The 21,325-nt window shown below is 36.2% G+C and overlaps 1 protein-coding gene across 1 annotated transcript; it reads right to left on the bottom strand.

Annotated features, from left to right (window-relative positions):
- Positions 1-2,923: 2,923 nt before the first annotated feature.
- Positions 2,924-19,771, bottom strand: LOC140153649 (lactoylglutathione lyase-like). Its single transcript, XM_072176449.1, has 6 exons — positions 19,608-19,771; positions 11,680-11,762; positions 10,162-10,302; positions 7,679-7,749; positions 6,439-6,528; positions 2,924-5,327 (listed from the first exon to the last, which is right to left on the bottom strand). The coding sequence occupies exons 1-6, from the start codon at positions 19,674-19,676 to the stop codon at positions 5,254-5,256; spliced, it is 528 nt and encodes a 175-aa protein (XP_072032550.1). The 5' UTR covers positions 19,677-19,771; the 3' UTR covers positions 2,924-5,253.
- Positions 19,772-21,325: the final 1,554 nt, after the last annotated feature.

The raw sequence follows: 21,325 nt of genomic DNA, 5'->3' as shown, positions 1-21,325 counted from the left end.
AGCATTTGCCAGAGGCATTAGGGAGGGATCACTATTTACACCAGGGGAATGGAGGATTTTCATATATTTTTGCTCCAATATTAAGGTCAAAATTTCATGTCCCCCTCAAGTCAATCAAAAAATTTTGTGCCCCCCCCCCTAAAATCCTCTGTTCCCCCTCCCCCGGCATGAACCCTCCCTTAATCATGTCTGTCCCAGGAGCCAACTGTCCACCTAAAATGACGGGTGGACAGGTGGCTGACTAACACTCTGATAGTGATAACCTGTAACAAAGGCTCATTATGAGTCATACTGTAGTTATAAAGTCCCGGCAGGCCCGTACGCAGGGGGGGTGCGGGGGTGCAACACACTCTCCCAAATTTGGAAAAGTATACAAATTTTTACGCTTTTTTGAACAAAAAAGATCCAAATTTTGTCCGCTTTTCACAAAATCGCCACCCCCCCCCCTTGAAAGAGGTCCACTTTTTCAAAATCAGCCCCCCCAATGAAATCCTGCATGCACGGGCCTGAGTCCCGTATAAAGTATGCAAATTGTCTTTTTTTTTCAACATGGATATGGGAGAGTGTTGCACTGAGTCTTTGTAAAGTGACAGTTTTATTGTCAGCATGGTCAGTGCCGGGGGTCAGTGGTAGAAATTTTCCAAGCAGAGTAAACTTGGAAAAAAATCATCCCATTGAACCACTCACACAAGCAAAATTGCATAATTGCAGTTTGTACACTAATTTGGTTCATAATAAGGTGTTCTTTTGTTCACGGACAGATTTAAATAATCAAGTACCTCAATAATACAATTAGCTTTTCCAGTTGAAATCCATAAACATGAACCACACAGGGAATTTAAATTTCAAATGGAGTTACCTGAATAGGTGACTATATTTGAAATCAACACCCCGTGTGAGATATTAACTTAAATGGTCGTGTCTTCCATAGGGGGTTTAAGGATTTCAAATGAAATAACCCAATTTTGCTTGAATTTGTCCCAGAATTTTGAGGTGGGTGAAACTTACAATTCACAAATGCTACTGACATGTATGGTGTGAAAAGGACTTTGAATGACACAAAATAATGATTTACAATAAAGCACAAAATTGATGCAATAAGTTTGTAGAACTTAAAAAAAAGTATCTTTATTTCCCTGATAACACAGCAGAAAATGGCCAATTCATGTAAGTACACAATGACATTTTATATTACATAGCCCTTTTTGAAGTATGGGGGCACAAAAGGAGAGGGCGTACTTTGGTTTGGGTAATCTTTTGTCAGCTGAGAAGCATAAATCAAAGTACGCCCTCTCCTTTTGTGCCCGCCATATTTCAAAAAGGCCAAGTAAAGTAGGTATTACAGTTTTTGACTGTTTTTGATAAAAGTATCCCATTCTAAAAAAAAGTGGTTTTCAGGAAAACTACAAGCAAGTAAACAACTGATCATGGTTAAGATGTGGAAAATGTTGATAAAAGCATCCCCCATTCTAAAAAACATGCCTCAAAGCCTTATTATTTTGTACAGTTTGCAATCGTGTCTTGTAGCTAATATAACCAATTGTCATTTTAGACAAGGTTTGCTCCTGTGATTAGCAAAAATGATTCCTTTGCTAACTTATAATTCAATCTGTCGAGACCATTTTAAGATTAATCTAACAGAGGCACTGCCTGCATTGTACATTTGTGGCTAAGCAGAAGGAATGTGTCATCAGTTGTTCACTTGCTTACTTATTCTGGGTTTGTTTATTTGAAAGGCTTTTGTGAAAAATCATTTTGCCTTTAGAACCAAGGAATATCCCGAGGGTCATGAAAAATCTAAACATTTTGCCTTTGGAACCACAGAATATCCATGTATTCCGACGTCCAAAGCAAACGTTTTGATTTTTCGCAAATGAATATTCACCCTTCATGAGTATTCACCCTTCACAATGGGCATGATGACCACAACTCTGCCTTTTTGGCACAGAAATGTGTCTTAAAACACAAAACATCAGGATTGTACACTTTCATTTGTTTCCTTTTGATTACCAGTTTAAAATTACTTTGCAGTGTTTGCAAAGGTTGCTTGCTGTTTGGTGCATGTAGTAAGATTTGTGTTGTATCAAGGCCTTGCTATGGAGGATGAAGAAAATAAAAGTATACAGTATTATATTTGAAAATCTATCACAAAGTTGTTTTATTTCTTCACTTGTAAATTACAAGAGCACAGTCATCAGGTATGCTTCTTTCGTATACAGAACATAAGTTTGTACAAAACATTAAATATCTAAGGTTACAAATTAAGGTGATAACAACCCCTGATAAATTTGTGACTAATTTTGCATTTTTCTCAAAAAATAACTACACACTGGTCACTGGTAACTGGTTACAAAAGTTATGTATATTATAGGGGCAAGGAATCCAATTACTTCACTGAAATTTCAGTGATTCAAGACAAGTGGTTTGTGTGTTAAGAAATGAGGTTCATTCTAGCTGTACCTCTTTTCAGTCTAGATTTGTCCTCAAAAATATTATCCGAAGGGGGAAGTCTGCCCCACCCCCTCTGGTAACACCATAAATAACTTGCCACTTGTCTTGAGTCACTCAAATTCCAGTGTAGTAACTGGATTCCTTACCCCTATAATATACATAACTTTTGTTATCAGTGTGTTATTATTTTTTGAGAAAAATGCAAAAATATTCACAAATTTATCAAGGGGTGTAGTACCACCTTAAGCTCAACTCTATTAAAAGGAGGATGGTCTCATTTTATCCCATACCATTTCTGAATTCATTCTATGACCTTGAACCCCACTCCCCACCAGTGAAGTCTCATACCAGTATTCCCTTTTGTGTTTTTGAAGGCTCAATTTGCTGGCGTAGTGCATGTTAGAATATGACCATTGCTAGGTCAACTGGCTCACGCTTTCTTTGTTATGAACCACTGATCAAAATGATGCCATATCATAATTCAAAATAGGTGTATAAGCCTAGGCTTGAACCAGTAACCAATGGATACTAACGTGCACTACATCAGCAAATAGAATACTGTGTGAAGATCTTTCAGCCCTAATAGGCACAGGGCTTACCACTGATATTTTGATGAGGTTATTGATCAGACCATAAATAAGTACAGAAGTGATAATCTTATTCTTTAGGATGGCCAGGTCTATTTTTTTCCCAACAGTGACACCCTCATGACCTGCCAATAACCCGTGTCCTTTCATAGCTTACATAAAGTTCATTCATACTATGCCGCAATTGCTATGCGGTGTGTTGCGTTGCTGCACTGCATCATACTGCATTGTGGTATTGCAATAAAGTTAAATACATTTTAACTTTATTGCAATTGCATTGAGTTGCGGCAAAAAGTAATTGATATAATTATCGGCACCACATCCCAAAGCAATTGTGGTGTAGTATGAATGGACCCATAGCAGGGCAGACCCAGGATTTTCAAATTTGGAAAATTATCAAATTTGGGGGAAGGGATGGAGAGGCTAAAAAAAGATAAGTTAAAACAGGAAGATTTTACAAAATTTTTGTACATTTACTCAGAATTCATGTAAACATTCACAAGTATTTTGAACCCCATCGCAAACCTACCTATAGCCCCTGAATTAGTGGTGTGCCAAAGTTGGTGACATTCCAGGCTGAAGCCCCTTGGGGCTTGGTACAAAAACATTAATTTCAGCCTAATTTGGAAAACTGCAGTCAGTTAGCCCCTGCTCCCTGATTGTTTAACATCCTTGGCACTGATATAACTCTCACCCTTTATTGTACACCTTTAGTACTAGACAAATTACGTGGTATAATCAAGCAAAATCAGTCTGAAGTTGGGCATATTCAATTTTCAGTTTTTTTACCTGATTGTATAAAGCATTAATTCGCATAGCTACATTTTGCAGCAAACCTCATTGAAATTGAACATTTAGTTTCAAAGATATGAACAGTTGAAGTGTTTCTAAAACAATATGCACAAAAAGAAACTATTGTCTTTGTTTGGCTTTATCTGAAAATATACAACTTCCAACTGATTTTGTTTGATCTCATCACATATTATGAATTCAACAATATGTTGGTATTTATACAAAAAGGGTATCACTAGCTTCACAGTTCTGCACTCCTGCAATTTTAAAATAAATGTATAAAAAAACAGCCTGATTCTTTTGATTTCAAAATAATACTCGTCTTCATCTCACAAATAAACATACTAAACTTTGGTTCACCTCAAGTTTGGTAAGTGATGCAGGTTTTGCTGGTTACATTATTAAATTGCACACATAACGTTAATGTGGTAGAGCCTACATACATGCATACATGTGTGGTTTGTGGGTACACTTGTTAACATGAAAATGCATTGATGTCACTACTGAACTTGAGGTGATCCAAATTGAAGTATATATACTGCGCCAAATAAGTATCCTTACACTTGGAAATATAATCATAATTTGAAAACTGAACCATATTAGGGTAAATTTGTTTTTTTAATGGATGCGCTATCTAATAATGCACATTATGACACCCCATTGAATTTAATGTGACCTCAAGAAGTAAAGTTACAAGCAATTGAATAGACGAAGATCCAGTTTTAAAAGTGGCAAACTGGCCTATATAAGGCACAAAAAGATTCCAACAAGCGCAATAAAGATACAGCACAGTTTCTGCAATGAAACTTTATTTAAAGCAGTTTTATGTCAGTTCTTACTTCTCTGTACTCTTCATAACTTTCATTTTATTTGTCAAATCTTTTGTTTCAGTTTTCTTTTGTTCCTTTTGTTTTAAATTAAAGGCACACACAAATTAGCCATTCACCACTCTAAAACCAGATGTCTAGTCCGTGGAGTTTTGAATAGGCCTGGACCTTTGTCTAATCAAATGCATGTAACTTTGCTTCTTGAAGTCAGATTGGATTCAAATGGGTGTCATAATGTACCGGATTAGATAGTGTATCTATTAAAAACATTATTTTGTTAATCTTTTCATAACTTGTCTCTTATCATTTAAGGACTACATACATACTATGTGGACATATCCAAGTTTCCAAGGTCATTGGATGGTGTTCCAGCACCTACATGTAGAGACAGGAGTTGTCGAAAATGTTAAATCTAAAATATTTTCACTTTGTTTTCAATCCCTAGGTGCTACCCCTGCTTAGCCCCCCTCCTACGAAAAGATATCCTGATGCCGCCACTGTATACCTCTAAATTAAAAATCACTATATTTATCATGTCATGATAGTAGACTCCCATACTCTGACTTCCCTGATGATTAAATATTCAGATTTAATCTTCAAGTTTTGGTGGACAAAATCTCAATCCAATAGCCATCAGGATCTTTGATGAATGCAAGACCTGTCATCTTCCCTGCAACAACAAGAAAAGAGAAATAATCACAATTATGGTACTAGATGTATAAACATCATCAAAAACGTGCCAATCTTTTAATGCATGTTTCATACTGTAATACAGCTTGTCACTCAGTGAGCGGTGTGACGCGAGCATTGCAGACAAAAGGACACAATCAAAGCTTGTCATTGGCTGATATGCCATGCTGCTTGCCACAGCGACAGGAAATCTGACGGGGCATAAGACCTAAATATGATGTACAGTGTACATTCATACAGTGTGCAAGCATATTGAATGTGAACGGTGAATGTGTCGAGTACACAATCAACAACTTGTTTGAAGCAACGATGTCCGTTAATGCCCAAGGGGTACTCAAGTTTGGTCTGGGTATGGGTGGCCACTGAGAATTTAAAAGTCGACCCATCAATATACAGATTTTCAAGTAATTTGGCTCCATCAGCCATTGATATACCAAAAGTTAAAATTTGCAACCAAATTTAACACAAATTGTCTGGTATTTACAACTATTCCCAAACCTTTGAGGAAATTTCAAACCTTTTGGCTACAGTGAAACAAAATTGGCCTATTTTCAGGGAAAAAATGAAAAAAAGTTACCAAAATTGGACCAAAAAAAAAAAAAAGGGTCATTGATATACCAAAAGGCCAAAAAATACTACCCACGTTTGCGGCACGTCCCCATATGGTCATTTGTACGGAGTACCCTCTCCATCAATGCCCTGTCAATCTTACTACATGTATTTGCCAAAAAGTGTTTTAATACATGTTCATGAAAAATATGTAGAATCTGGTAGACTTTTTACAAAATGTCAATATGCACCACACAGATAATCATATCGACTGCTCAGTACCAGAAGTGCGAAAAAGGGAATAGCTGCTTTGTGAACATTTAGCAATTTACACACAGTATATTGTATTCATCTACACATGGCACTTACATATGGCAGCTATTGCACTTACCCACTTTTGGCACTGAACAGTCGATATGTGACTTTGATGCTTTATATTACACTGGCATACTCGGAATATGGTAGCAGTTGGAGCAACATGTCTAACTTTTCTTCAAATATTCTTTGCTGACAGAACATTTTATAAAAAAAATTCTACCAACCTTGATTTGGTTTCTTTATAAATTCTACACCCAGCTCTTCGAACCTTTTGCAAGCGTCATCTACATTAGGTACGACGACTCCAATATGTCCTGAAAAGTAAAATAATTTTGAAACAAATTCTTGAACAATCCGATAGAAGTCAATACCAATCCAATGATTATAATTTATATTGCTAAGTTGAAGCAACTTTAAAATGGCAGCCACACTCAGATCTTAACCATACATTTGTAGTTATAGATGTTTGTTTTTTTAAACTGTTTTCTAATCATCTAATTATCAAATTTTAATATTATAAAAACCCTTTATAACTTTTTGAAAAATATTTTTTAAATGTTTCAAAACATCATTTTTGTGTTTGCTGGGTAATGAAAGCTGATGTTAAGGGGTACTACACCCCTGGCCAATTTTGTGCCTATTTTTGCATTTTTCTCAAAAATTATAGCGCATTGGTGACAAGTAAGATATGTATATTATAGAGGCAAGGACTACAACTACTGCACTGAAAATTCAGCAACTCAAGGCAATGATTTATTGATCAAATACTGGTTTTCCTCATTTTTGACTGTAACTCCACAACTGTTGTCTGTGCTGAAATAAAATTTCCAGTGCAGTAGTTGTAGTCCTTGCCCCTATAATATACATATCTTACTTGTCACCAAGGCGCTATAATTTTTGAGAAAAATGCAAAAACAGGCACAAAGTTGGACAGGGGTGTAGTACCCCCTTAAATTTCCTGTCATATACATTAAGTAAATTATGACAAAAAGGATTTTTTTAATTAAAACTTCTAATAATATTGTTTTTGTTTGTTTATTTTTGTAGTAGATGCCAGTTTTCACTTTAGAACCAATTATGCTAGATCTTTGGTGTTTTCAGTAAATGATAGCCTATTGTATGTATAATGTAATAATTACAGTAACTAAATTTTCAAAAATGCCTCCTTTGGCCTCCTTTGGCCCCCATGGACCAGATCGTGTCACAATTATCAAATCTACTTTTTCATGAAGGTTTTAGCCAAAAAGTAACAAGTGAAAACAGATAATCCGAATGTAAAAAAAAAAAAAAAAAAATTTTTTTTTTTTAACATTCGGATTATTTATTATCATAAAAAGAGCCAATCGTTACCTCACTTACACCTCTGGAAGAATCAACTTTCATTAGCCTAAAACAAGACATTGAATTAATAATACAGTCTTTTGACATTACACTATGATAACAGAAAATAATATATCATCTTACCAAATCCTCTTGGATCTGAGTTACCATTGTGGTATCCTTTGAAGCTTTCATCTGTATCAGTTCCATAGTTGCTGTAAGGAGGATCAAATAACTTGAAATAAGTCACCAATGTGTTGGATGATAAACAAGATTGATATTTTACAACAGTGTTGTTTTCCAATAAATTTAAAAAAAGCGCAGTGATTTATAGTGCAGGGACAACTGTGCAGGGCATGTCAAGCATATGGAAAAGCAGAGGCCTATCCATTGACCTCAAGGTACGCCTACTTCGTGCAACTGTGTTTTCCATTGCCACTTATGGATGCGAGTCTTGGGCTATGACCAAGAATGATAGGAAAAGAGTAGATGCTTTTGAGATATGGTGTTACAGGAGGCTTCTACGAGTGACATGGAAAGACAGGAGAACAAATTCCTGGATCCTCGACAAGATTGGTACAAGTCTAACCATCAGAAGCGGCATAATGGAGAGAAAGCTGAAGTACTTTGGCCATATTGTCAGGAAACATGGAGGTGTAGAAAAACAGATTTTGCAAGGGGCTATGGAAGGCAACGAGGAAGAGGACGCCCACCAACATCTTGGACTAATGACGTGAAGCTGGTTTCTAACCAGGGAATGCAAGGTGCAACACACTTGGCATCAGATTGAGTGAGATGGCGTACTCTTGTGAAGACCACAGCAGCGCTACACAGCGCCACCTGACACAGAGAGAGACGCACAGACACAACATCTAGACGTTGATCCACAAGCCTCAGCACACTTTACAGGTTGTCGCTGACCACTATGGCCCCACATCATTCCATAAATCATTAACAACAACATTCAGGGACTTTGCTGCTTCAAGAGCGCACACCCTAGACATACCACAAATAACCATCGCAACCAGGATCAGCTCCCCGAGTTTCGTACGGGTTACGACGAGACAAATTAGCAGTGAGTTCCTTGTCCAGGGGAATTTCAAGCTAACTCAATTAGCTGCCTTTCATCTTCAAACACAATTATTACCACCCATCTCTTTTTTTCATATTTTCAAAATGTATTTTGAGTGTAATTTGTGATTACATACGAATGAGCCGTAAATGTCCTCAATTGTATTCTGAGTTACAGTGTAAAATGGGCATGAAGGTCGTATTCATAGGTACCTCAATTTGGTGCTACGTACCTCATTTAATGAGATACACGTAGCACCAAATTGAAATACCTATGAATATGACCTTCATGCCCATTTTACACTGTAACTCAGAATACAATTGAGGACATTTACGGCTCATGTACGGTCACATTTGGTATTAAATCCATTAACCAAGATTGGATGGAACTGAGACGAATATACCTAAAGGGATAGGAAGCGAGCCTATTTGTGTGTACTTTAGATGCTGCTATGTGTGTTCCACCTCTGTTATGGCATCTATTTGGAATCACCAATCCACTTTGTTGGCCTGTAACCAACTATAGATCATTGTAGGTTGACTAAACTTAGTGCTGTAATCGATTGTCCTAAGTATCGATAGTCGGAAAATACATAGACTTCCGACATGTCGAAACACTCAATGTCAGTATCGATACACAAACGACATGGCACACATGCTTAGATTATCTCAAATTGCGGATTTGCAATACCACTTTCGTTTGTTTGATGCATGATCCATGTAGTTTTAGCTGTTAGGCTTCAATACACTTGTTGTTAACTTGTTTCTGGAACTTACTGATAATAAAATTGGTAAACTCAAATCCGTGTTTCAAACAGCGTGAGTATCGATAATAGTATCGACATGTCGGATGTTTGCCTCCCGACATATCGATACCCAGAAAGCTTATCGATTACAGCACTAACTAAACTACATCAACAAATCATTTAACATGGCCAAAAAATAAAAAAATGTGAAAAATTGACAATTTTCATGCAAAAAAGTGGCAATTTGGTTAAAATCAGCTAAAATTGCCCAAAAATGCTTATTTTTGTGTCTCAATTCAGAAAAATATGGTGAACTTTTGAGATTTTAAAATGCAAACTTGACCTTGTTTAAATGTGTCTCCAGGTCGAGTTTTAATTTAAAAATCTCTAAAGTATACCACATTTTTATGAATTGAGACACAAAAAAGGGCCAATTTTTGCCATAACAGACGTGGCACACACAAAAGTGCTTGCTTCCTATGCCTTTAGGTATATTCGTCTCAGGATGGAACAACCCAACAATAACAATCGATGAAGTCCTGTAAATGTACATACCGAAAAAAATTCATTTGAATGATATCTTGGATTTGGGTGGTGTGTTTTTTTGCATTTTCAGTCTCTTTTGCACCAAAGTTGGCTATATTTCTGCTGCAAAAAATATCAGTTCCTACTTTTGAAAACTTACCAAAAACAAAATTGAGAACACCCCAATTAATTACATTTGATACTGTTCTTTCAACACACAGCTGTACAGTAAAGTTTTACATTGAATGTTATGAAAGGAAATCACACAATAATATGTATACTTACTATGTGAGCTCAATACACCCTGGTTGCATAAAAGCCCACTTTTTCCTCTCAGCTTTGTCTTTGGGAATATCTTCTGCTTTTGCAAAGCCCATGAAAAACAATGAGAAAGTCATAGAAGGGAAGTCTATCTCATGTAGTAACCTGTGAAAATATAGAATCAACAGAAAGAAATTGTTACTGGCAAGGGGCTGTGCAATAATTATTTTCCCCCCCCCCCCCCCAGTTTAAAATTTCCAAATGACCTGCCAAATCTTTAGGTTCCCAATTTTCAAACCTTAAATGGATTGTTTCTGTACTGTTTTCCTAAGCCTTTTTAGAGTGTACTATTTAAAAGGTACCCTGTAAATGAGTGCCAAATATTGCTTCCCTCCACCTCGGCCAGCCAAAAATTGCTCCGTCTCCTCAGCTGGCCAAAAAATCCCCCAATTTTACCCTAGGGCTCATTATTATTGCACAGTGAGATGGGTCAAATATCAGCTTAAATCTGATTGCATGATTGACATTCTGATGAAATTTTATGAATTTTAGTATCTTTCTATTCTAAATTATAAATAACACTATAATTATTATGTATATAACTGAAAATGGGAACCACTCCCAATGACAAATCTAGAGAAATTGCATTATTTCCTTCCAACCAACCAAACAAAAATTTGAGTTTCTAGATCCTCTCTGAAGCACTTTTCAGGCATTTTAACCAAAATAGGAGACAGGCCAACTGGAATTATCTTCCATGTGTGTATATCTGTTTAGCGTGACCAAATATTGCCACCTCGACATATATTTTCTTGGTGTGGCAATTTAAGCCGTGTGAAAATATCTGTCAATGGCAAAAACCTAGCTAGTACACACAAGGAACTATTTTTTATACAATTTTTTCAAAATAGCCCTTGTAATAAAAAAAAAAAAAGAAAGAAAAGTATTTTGAGCCCTAAATATGTGTAGTCATCCAACACCATCCATCACCAACAGCAAAAGCTACCAAGCTGATCCCTTCAATAATTGCTGTCATATAATTTTCTAAAAGAGCTGCCATAAAAAAAGAATTGCCAAATGGCAACTGAAGATTTGTGAACCAGATGATCAAATCAACCCTGACACCAGATCAAGAAAGCTGACTACACAGGTCACCAGAGGACTCACACTTAAGTTCTTCTTCTGCCATGAGAGCCCGGCCAAAGAGTCTTCAAAGACTGGGAGTGGGATGCCTACCAGAAAGTGCAGTACGTCTCAGCCAACATAACCACCCTTACGAGTTTAAAATTTTCATATAAGTTGTAGTTGTAGTTTATAGCTGTAGTTGAAGTTGCAGTTGTAGTTAATGCGGGAGTTAATGATTATAAAATGTGATGACAACTACAAATATAACTACAAAGTCAATGATAAAATACATTTACTCCACCCGAGTAGCTTCAAAATAGAACTGAATACCGCCCTAAAACCTGTACACATACTCATCTGTCATCATCAGATAGAGAAGACAAGAATAAATCGAGTACCCCAGGTTACCTCACTTACCTCATTCCAAGCACTCTAGAGTAAAAATCCAATGATTTCTTGGGATCTTTGATTCGTAACATTGTCTGCTGCATGATGAAATCCTGTTGATGACAACAAAAATTTTGAATCATAGTTGAAACAAATGTCAAAGTTGAAATTCAATTACAACTTTAATACTGGGCCCAGGCATTGGGCTAGATCCAATTATGATACCTAATCACTGGATGATCACATGTATCACCTAATGCCCAGATGATAAGGCCAAGTAAAAAAATAACATGTGTATCGTCCGCACTTTCTCAAAAATCAGTGAGGGAGGCCCTTATTATTTGTTATTATGTTATTTTTTTACCATTTATTTCTGTGTAAAATTGCAATTGCAAAGTGTTTGTCAACATATCATAAAAACAGGGAGACCCCCTAATATTTTTGTTATTTCCATGAAGCCCTACCCCTAGCTTGAAGAGAGTGTTTGCAATGTTTTTTATAAATGACCGGGATAAATGATAACCCCAAACTTCTTACATGTCTTTTCATTACAACCATTTTAGAAACAAAGTAAGGGATTAAGTATATGTAAGAAGAAAAATAACAAAAATATTTGAAAATCTCCAAAAAAAGAAGATGGCGGGGACGATATACAATTTACATGTTTTAATAAATAATAATGCTTTAAGGGGGTACTACACCCCTCGATAAATTTGTGTCTATTTTTGCATTTTTCTCAAAAACTAATAAAACAGTGGTTACAAAAGTTATGTATATTATAGGGGCAAGGAATCCAATTACTACACTGGAATTTCAGTGACCTAAGACTAGCGGTTCGTTATTTATGATAAGAAAAGAGGTACCGCTCGAATGTACCTCATTTCCTATCATATAAACTGAACCGCTTGTCTTGAGTCACTGAAATTTCAGTGTAGTAATTTGATTCCTTGCCCCAATAGTATACATAACTTTTGTTACCAGTGTGGTATTATTTTTGAGAAAAATGCAAAAATAGTCACGAATTTACCACAGGGGTGTAGTACCCCCTTAATAAATCACCAAGTCTATTTTAAATGTATTCCAGCTCCCCTCTTGGTTGAGCACTTTACTGTGGATGATTTACATTTACTTGGATTTATTTACATAACATGTTATTTATTTTATTTGGCCTAAAAACACTCACAACACTACTGGCCATCTTCTATTATTATGCATAGTTCATCATTTTTCACTTGCAACTGCCAAGTACTAGTTCCAGTAACTGTAACTCAGTATCTTCATTTATCATTTTATGAACATTATTAGATACTAAGTCCGTAAATGTCATCACGTTTTGATAGAGACTGAAGTCTTGCTGGCAGGACTACATTTGTAACTCAGTACTTCATTTCGAATACATGTACAACCAGCTGAAACAATCAATAATTTCTATTATTGCATGCCAAATAATCCATGGGTATATTCATGTTTTGATTTTGAAAAAAATGGCAGTCAGAACTGAAAAATGGTGTAATCAAAATGGAAATTCTGGCAAAACTATGACATATACATGTATAGCTCGGACCCGGTATGTGCTTTAGAAATTTGGCAAAAATCTTTCATAAGCTATTACTTTGAAAAGCTAAAACGTTGACCAAAATCGAAAATTGAAGACTAAATTTCACACCTAAAGTTTAGCACCAGGATTTAATTTAAAAAAATACAGTATCTTGCATTATGATTTTCTGCTGATATTTACTGAAAAATAAAATGCAAATTATTGCTTTTCATTTAGTCGAGAAAATGTACATGTATGAAAAGGTGTAGCTCACAATTTTGCTCATTTCAACATTGATTTCAATTCAATTCAATCCATTCCAGTGCATAATTAAATGACTGAGTGAGCCTTTTATTGTTCAAAAGGTTCTAACTAGTATGAATAAGAGCACCAATGGCGCTGTGGCTCTTTGCTTTTTGGGGACAGTGAAAGTGATTTTTCTTGGGAGTCAAATGCTAACAGGTGACATCATTTGATTATGTGACAGGTCACATGTTGGTTGGTACATGTAGCTATCTCATTTGCAGAGCATACATTAATCAATTTAGGACAAATTTGAACTCAGATGACCCCTGGGTGACCTCAGATGACTCGAAATGCCCTTCCAAAAATTTGACTCCAAAAGTTGACTGTACTTACCAAGTTTCATGCCCAGACAAGTTTTTAGTAATTTGACCTCAGATGACCCCTGGGTGACCTCAGATAACCCTGAAATGACCTTCCAAAAACTTGACTCTAAATGTTGACTGTACCCACCCAAGTTCCATGCCCATATGACAGTTTTTAGTAATTTGACCTCAGATGACCCCCGGGTGACCTGAAATGACCCCGTAATGACCTTCCAAAAACCTGACTCTATTATGTTGACTGTACCCACCAAGTTTTATGCACATGCGACAGTTTTTAGTAATTTGACCTCAGATGACCTCTAGGTGACCTCGGATGACCCCAAAATGACCTTCCAAAAATTTGACCTCAGATGATCCCTGAGTGACCTCGGATGGCCCCTAAAGGACCTTCCAAAAATTTGACTATAAATGTTGACTACCCACCAAGTTTCATGCCAATGCGACAGATTTTAGTAATTTGATCTCAGATGACCCCTGGGTGACCTTGGATGACATTGAAATGCACTTCCAAAAATTTGACTCCAAATGTTGACTGTACTCACAAAGTTTCATGCCCATATGAGTTTTTTGTAATTTGACCTCAGATGACCCCTAAGTGACCTCAGATGACCCCGAAATAACCTTCCAATGATTTGACTCTAAATGTTGACTGTACCCACTAAGTTTCATGCCCATACGACAGTTTTTAGTCATTTGACCTCAGATGACCCCGGGTGACCTCGGATGACCCCAAAATGACCTTCCAAAAAATTGACCTCACATGACCCCAGGTGCCCTCGGAAGACCCTGAAATGACCTTCCAAAAATTTGACTCTATATGTTGACTGTACCCACCAAGTTTCATGCCCATACAAGTTTTTAGTAATTTTACCTCGGATGACAGGTTAAAACAAGGGGTCATGGATGACCCCTTAACTTACTTAAAATATTAAAAAAAACACCTTGTGGTCAAATTTTTTTTAAAGGTCAGGTGAACAATTCTTATGACATTACTATGCTTATGCCCCCAACCCAACCCCTGGACCCCCTCAAGGTATTTCATTTGGATTTTTCATAATTTTTTTATTTCATCTATTTCAATCAAATTCATTTCAATAAAATTTATTTGTTTCACTTTTATTTTTGTTTATTTTTATCATATTAATTTTGCATTTTCTTATTTTATTTATTGTGTTTTTATTTTCATAAGTAGGCCTAAATATCACTATTTAAATATTATTTTATTCTATTTATTTACTTCAGCGCTCCCAATAGCATCTATATAAATAAAAGGAAGTCGCTAAATCTTGTGCGCGAATAGACTCAGAGATGATTTCACTTTCAGCTCTGATTTATTGGTACATTGATCGGGTACATATTGCCATTAAACCATCTGAGGTTCATTTTTGCCAACATTGGTGGTAACTAAGAGAATAACATCAAAAACTGTCGTGTTGCTATGCAAAATCGATCGCAGTGGCATTGTGGGTAATAAGGACAGTGTGAACCGCGTAATAATATTTCCCTTAAAAAACCATACGCAGAGCAACATTGCCCGCTTTTCTGCCAACTGCGAGGTGGCCAAGAAATGATTCAGGCTATCTAGATGCACAACAGCGCATAATTTAATAATGATCTTACGAGCTTTTCGTCCCTCACGCAGATATCGCGCCCCATTTACCGCCACTGCATCAAGGTTGGCAGCCAAGAAATTAAGGCTACGACGCGTGAATCAGGTCTTTGCGTCATCACTAAGGTAGCGTAGGAAACAGTGGTCTGGTATAGTCTAGAGTGGTGATAGTGCCTGCGCGTGGAGACCCGGGGTGTAGACAGTCAGTGTACAATTTCATTATTTATTCTAGGCCTATGAATCGTCCGGAGATTGAGGAATACGGGAAATTATTTGGTTGAAAACGGTCAACAAAATGGTTAAACCGGAATTTTTTTTCTTTTGCTTTTTTATTGTCAAAACTCAGTGGTAGCGCGCATCGTAACTAACTGGCAGCGTTGGTGTTAGTGCGTTGGCGTACAAGGGATGTGACTCGACGCGCGCGAATTAGCATATGCATAGGCCAACTTTCCGTGCCAGAGAAATAGAAAAGAAAAGAAAATAGGACAAAACTGAAAAGGTAGGCCTACTATGGATGGGTTATGGGTACAGGGTTGTGGATTAGAGTAAATAAATAAATAAATCTATATAAATAAAAGGAAGACGCATATGCATAGGCCAACTTTCCGTGCCAGAAAAGAAAAGAAAGTAGGACAAAAAGGGGTAATGGCTTTGGTTAAGAGATTACCAAAATGATAAAAATCGTAAGGATACGGGAGGCAGGAAGGAAAAAAAATGAAAGAATAAATAAATAAATAAATAATTCATGAAAAAAGGAAGCTAAAATAATGAGAACAGAATTAAATACAAACGGGAAATCACAAGCTATAACTTAGGCCTATAAGCAGGAAATATGAAAAATGGGAACAAAATAATAGAAAAAAAAACTTAAACCAAAAAGGACAAATCTAAGTAAGGGTAGATTTATAAAATAATGCATATGAACGGGGTTCAATAAATAAATAACATGGGAACGGAAAATCACAAGCTAAGCAGCATATCTATTGGAACAAAATAGATTTATGTAGAAGAAACTGAAAAGAAAGAAAGAATAAAATGAATAAAAAGGAAAAGAAAGGGAAGACAAAAAAGATACGGGTATTATACAGGTTACTAAATGAAACGGGAGCAAAATAAAGAAGGAAAGAAAGAAACTAATCAAGGAAACGTAAGAAAAAAAAGCTAAAATTAAAAACTAATCAGAAAATATAAGAAAAATGAAGCCAAAATAATGAAAACGGAATTAAATATATTAACATAAATAACGGGAAATCACCAGCTAAGCAGCATAAAAAGAAGCTAAAAGGGAAACGTAAGAAAGGACAGATTTAGAAAATAATGGGAATGCGGTTAGGCCTAAATAAATAAATAACATGGAAACGGAAAATCCCAAGCTAAATAGCAATTTTTTAATGGGAACAAACTAGACCCATGTAGAAGAAACTGAAAAGAAAGAAAGAAAGAAGCTAAATGGAAATGCAAGAAGGAACAGGTTTAGAAAAATAAAATTTACCTTTTCAATGATTCTACCTTTTCAGTAATTCCTCCTGTTTTAGTGATGGCTCCCATTTACTCATCTAGCGGGGACCCGCGCGAAGCGCGGGTATCCCGCTAGTTATGAATATTCATTAATAGCATAATGAACCAATCACTGCCGGTCGAGCTTTTGTCATACAGGCTTGATATAGCAAGTACGTAAAATTTCCACCGGTGAAATATATTCTTTTGGCGTTCCTATTATGCTCGGATTCGACTATTTGAGACAACAAAATGTCCTTATTTTAACAGTTTTATGTAAAATATACTCTATCCTATGTATGTTCATACGAAACATGAAAAAGGTTGCTTTGGTGAAAGTTATGAAATTGATGGATTCCAGCGACCATTATTTTTGAAAGATCGGAGAACATTCATCATTTTCTGGCGACAATTTTGCTTTCGTCTACGTAAATTGCTATGTGATTCTTCGAAAATTTACTCACGAAACTAGAAGCGAAGCCATAAAGTCATCATTATTGATTCTTAATCTGCTGTAAAATGTAGTATATTTGTGAATATTGATGTCAAAAGCTAAGAATAACGATAGCTTCGACATGGTTTCATCATAGCTCGATGGTTTCATGTTTACACTTTTCTTTGATGTAGCCGGCCCTATTAAATTGTAATTTGTTTTCAATAATATAATTGAAGATTTCTCCACTTATCTTTCCTTAAGGGCTCTTTCTCCTTTTTTATTTGGTGAAAATTCAGTATTCAATCTCAGTCATACGTATGTAGATAGCGAGTTGCATTCACGCGCTGCTGCCTTGGGGTTGGTATCTGGGTACCGGTAGGCCTATGGAATGAATATTTGCTAGGTTGCGATGTGCGCTACTGCAGCGCTAGCAGCGATGACCGGCCCGCTGGACATGTCCCTGGCAGGTACAAGCATGATCCCGGTATGATTGCCGTGTGGCAGGTATGCATTTTATTATATTCCAGTGATCATCATCAAGATTTACAAGCAACTAATGACATAGCTAGATCTCCTTCCACCTCCCCTTGTGAAATTGAAAATGTCAATGGTATCATTCGAACATTATTTTCTTCCTAATCATCTTGGTAAACTATTTTCATGATAATTATTTTATCAAAAGTAGCCGGCGTATTCAAAGTCCGAATGTAGAAAATCACGACCTTGACCCGATGCATAGAAAATAACCATGGATTCAGGGTTGCCAAACCAGCGATTTTGTAGCCTATTGGGCGACTTTTGAAGATTTTCCCCGCGACTTTTCCCTGCCCCCATATAAACCAATGGTAAAGAGAAAAATTGGGTGACATTTCGGTTATTTGACCCGCCATTCAAGCTGAAATTTGTTGGCAACCCTGGTTGTTTAACCAAAAATCATCACAGTGCTTCGTACTGCACTTGCGCAAGCAAAATAGTCCCCCAGGAAAGTCATTTGTTCAGATTTATTTGGGGATTTATTCAAGATTCAGACATGTTCTTGACTATTTTTTGACATTCCTTACCTATCTCTTTATTTAAATTATAAAGAAATAGTGAAGAAAAGTTAAGAAGTGGTCAAATTATTTCTGATCTGAAAAAATCTTAAGAAATGTACCTCCATTGGTTTCCGTCTGTATCACGCATCTTAAATTATACAGACCAGAATAATCTCTAGCACACACAGGGAACCAAGATATAACTTGATTATCGTGACTATTTTGGTCTTTTTTACCCAAAAATAATACTTTTATCGCCTGAATTTCAATAAAATCTGGAGTGCAATCAATTCAAAAATAACTTAGCCAAACTTAGAAACGAAACTTAAGTCTTCATATCAGTCATTAAATTATCCTTAGCATAATAACCAACAGCGTATTGTGGCCTGAAAATGAATGCTAGTTAGTTGCATGACAAAGGCACTGATAGCTCCGCTCAGAGCCAAAAACTGATAGCAGCTTGTGATACTAAGTTACATTCTTTTTCAAGAAGGTGCGAGTATTTGTTCATAAGTCACATACCTTGTTTGGCACATGTACACACAATGTTTAATATGAATATGAATAAAAACTTCTTCCTTACACAGCCCTGGCCTAATGTATTCATGTATGATCATGTATTGTGTAATTTTTAAAATAGCCAGGCTCACATCACACACTGTAGGTGGCGCTATTCGTCCATAGGGCAGTGGAATGTGCCTGTACTGTCCAAAAATGGCTTTACTGTGGGGCTCAATGGAAAAAATTACTAAAAATTAATTTTGACAACCAAAACCTAAGTGATGTTGACTTATGTTGGTACTAGCATAATAATGGATTCATAAGCTATCACATAGTGTAATCTATGTTCCACCAAGTGGACACTCGTTAAAGCATAAAAGCAATTTGTGTGTAAATCAAGACCATCCAAAACAGCTTTCTTACAGTAAAGAATAGGAGGTCATCTGGGGTCACATACAGTAGTGTACATTGTACATGTGCCTGCTGTCACAATCTCACACACAAAATTTTGGGCAATTTGGTGACACTATTTTGTCTGTAACTTCAAAAGTATATGCACTAGAAACATGATTGACCCCTTATTGTTTAGGTAATTTGATTCTCTTTCAAATGAAAGAACTTTCAGCTAAAAATATTGAACTTCAAAATTTTATGAGCATACCTATTTAAAATGATTTGATTTGTAAGCTTATTGAAAATCAAATGTGTCACTTACTTTTGTGCTGGGGTCAGGCTCTGCACACAAACTTTGTACCTCCTCAAAATTGAGGCTGCTTTTTGCCATTGTGCTGTTGTCTGTTTAGTTCACAACTATTAGATCAAAACGTATTTTAACCACTAAATTATGTAGTGAATGTGTGACCCTGGTGTGACCACGTACACCTACATGTATAGTGACACAAGTACAAGGCAAACAAATCAAGGTCATTCTGTTCATGCACGCACACACATGCAGGTCAGCTGGCGATGTAAACAAACCTCTTCACAAGCACAAGAGTCAACACTTTATTAGTACTTCCCCTACCTGTAGCGTTCCACTCTGTTAGTATAGAGATTACAACTACCCGTGGTGCTGGAATTTCAAGATCGCTAAAATAATTTACAACACTATTGCTGATTGGCGGAAAGGTCCCGTTCAGCCGTGTTTAAGGGTGAAAAAACATCCAATCGTGGAGGGGTTTTCATATGAACATGCTAGCGGGAAAGGACAATCAGTTCAAAGATGTCTACTTCGAATTCGTAAGTTATGTCATTTTCTAGCACCTTTGTTTGTTTATATCTGTCTGTCATTGCATATGTCTTGTATGAAAGGACATCAATGATATTGATATTTATTACGTGAAAGTTTTATGTAACATTGCATTGGGTGTAATAAGAGTAACTAAAAAACCGAACGTAACCCCGGTAAGCTTAAAGTACATGAAGTAACTCATCATGCTCATCACATTCACATATTCGTCATTGCCATCATCATCATGAATGATCATGAACTTCAAATATTGGGCATGATCACGACATGAAATTTTCAAGTAAGATATTTCACATGGAAATTAATTTAATTTGTTTAAAAAGGTGATTATTTAAATGTAGTACAGGGATCTATTTCTATATACGATGATTTTTATTTTTGGGTGGATCATCGACATCGTAAATCATGAAATTCAAATAAAATTCATTTTGGCAAATGAGTAATGTAATGATTATGACATCCCCGGCCCCCAACTCAACACAAAAAATGACAACCATGAGAGTTACCAAATAGCACGGAAAGGGGTAATTTTTTACCAGTACCAGTAGTAGCGCCGAGGACCATGAAATTGGGAAAATAGGGGTATTTAATGTGGACAGTCCATGAAAGTTGGATAAAAGGGTACCGTATCTGCGGTAGTTATAGGGCGGTACTTGGGAAAATCCGGTAATTTTATGTCAATATTTAGTGTCACTGAAAAGGGGTGTTTGAAATTCTAGTCATTGAAAAGGGGTGTTGGAAATTCTAGACATTGAAAACCTCAAAAAAAGGGGTTGTTTTTGTCCAAATTTTGTCCTCGATTTTGCATGAAAAAGGGAGTAAATTTGATGAAAAATCATTGCAAAGGGGTCTTTAAGGGCGTACTACACCCATATACTGGTTTGATTGGTCTAAATAAATATTTTTTCATTTACATGTTTTTGTATAGCTAGGCGATATATGCACGGATCATGTGAAATAAAAAAATATGAAAAAAGAAGAAAAAAGTGCTTTTAAACAATTGTAGTAAGTCATTTTAGCCCTATATATATTTTGTTTACTGTATCCTAGTTACTCAGATGCGTGTTTCATAACAAACCATGATTTATTCTATTCAGCATGTTCAAGTAGGGTACATGAATAGAATACATTAAATCCTTTGTTATACTCTCTATAGAAAATCTAGTGGTGCATGCAAAATATAT

The sequence above is a fragment of the Amphiura filiformis genome, chromosome 5, assembly GCF_039555335.1.
Source record: "Amphiura filiformis chromosome 5, Afil_fr2py, whole genome shotgun sequence".
In the NCBI taxonomy this organism is placed as follows: domain Eukaryota; kingdom Metazoa; phylum Echinodermata; class Ophiuroidea; order Amphilepidida; family Amphiuridae; genus Amphiura; species Amphiura filiformis.
The sequence above is the reverse complement of the archived record's forward strand: the minus strand, read 5'-3'. Positions and strand labels throughout refer to the sequence as shown.

Coding starts and splice junctions, on each gene's coding strand:
- LOC140153649 (XM_072176449.1), bottom strand. CDS start 19,676: ATGGCAAAAAGCAGCCTCAATTTTGAGGAGGTACAAAGTTTGTGTGCA. Junction 11,763..19,607: donor AGCCTGACCCCAGCACAAAA/GTAAGTGACACA, acceptor TGTCATCAACAG/GATTTCATCATGCAGCAGAC. Junction 5,328..6,438: donor TATAAAGAAACCAAATCAAG/GTTGGTAGAATT, acceptor TTGTTGTTGCAG/GGAAGATGACAGGTCTTGCA.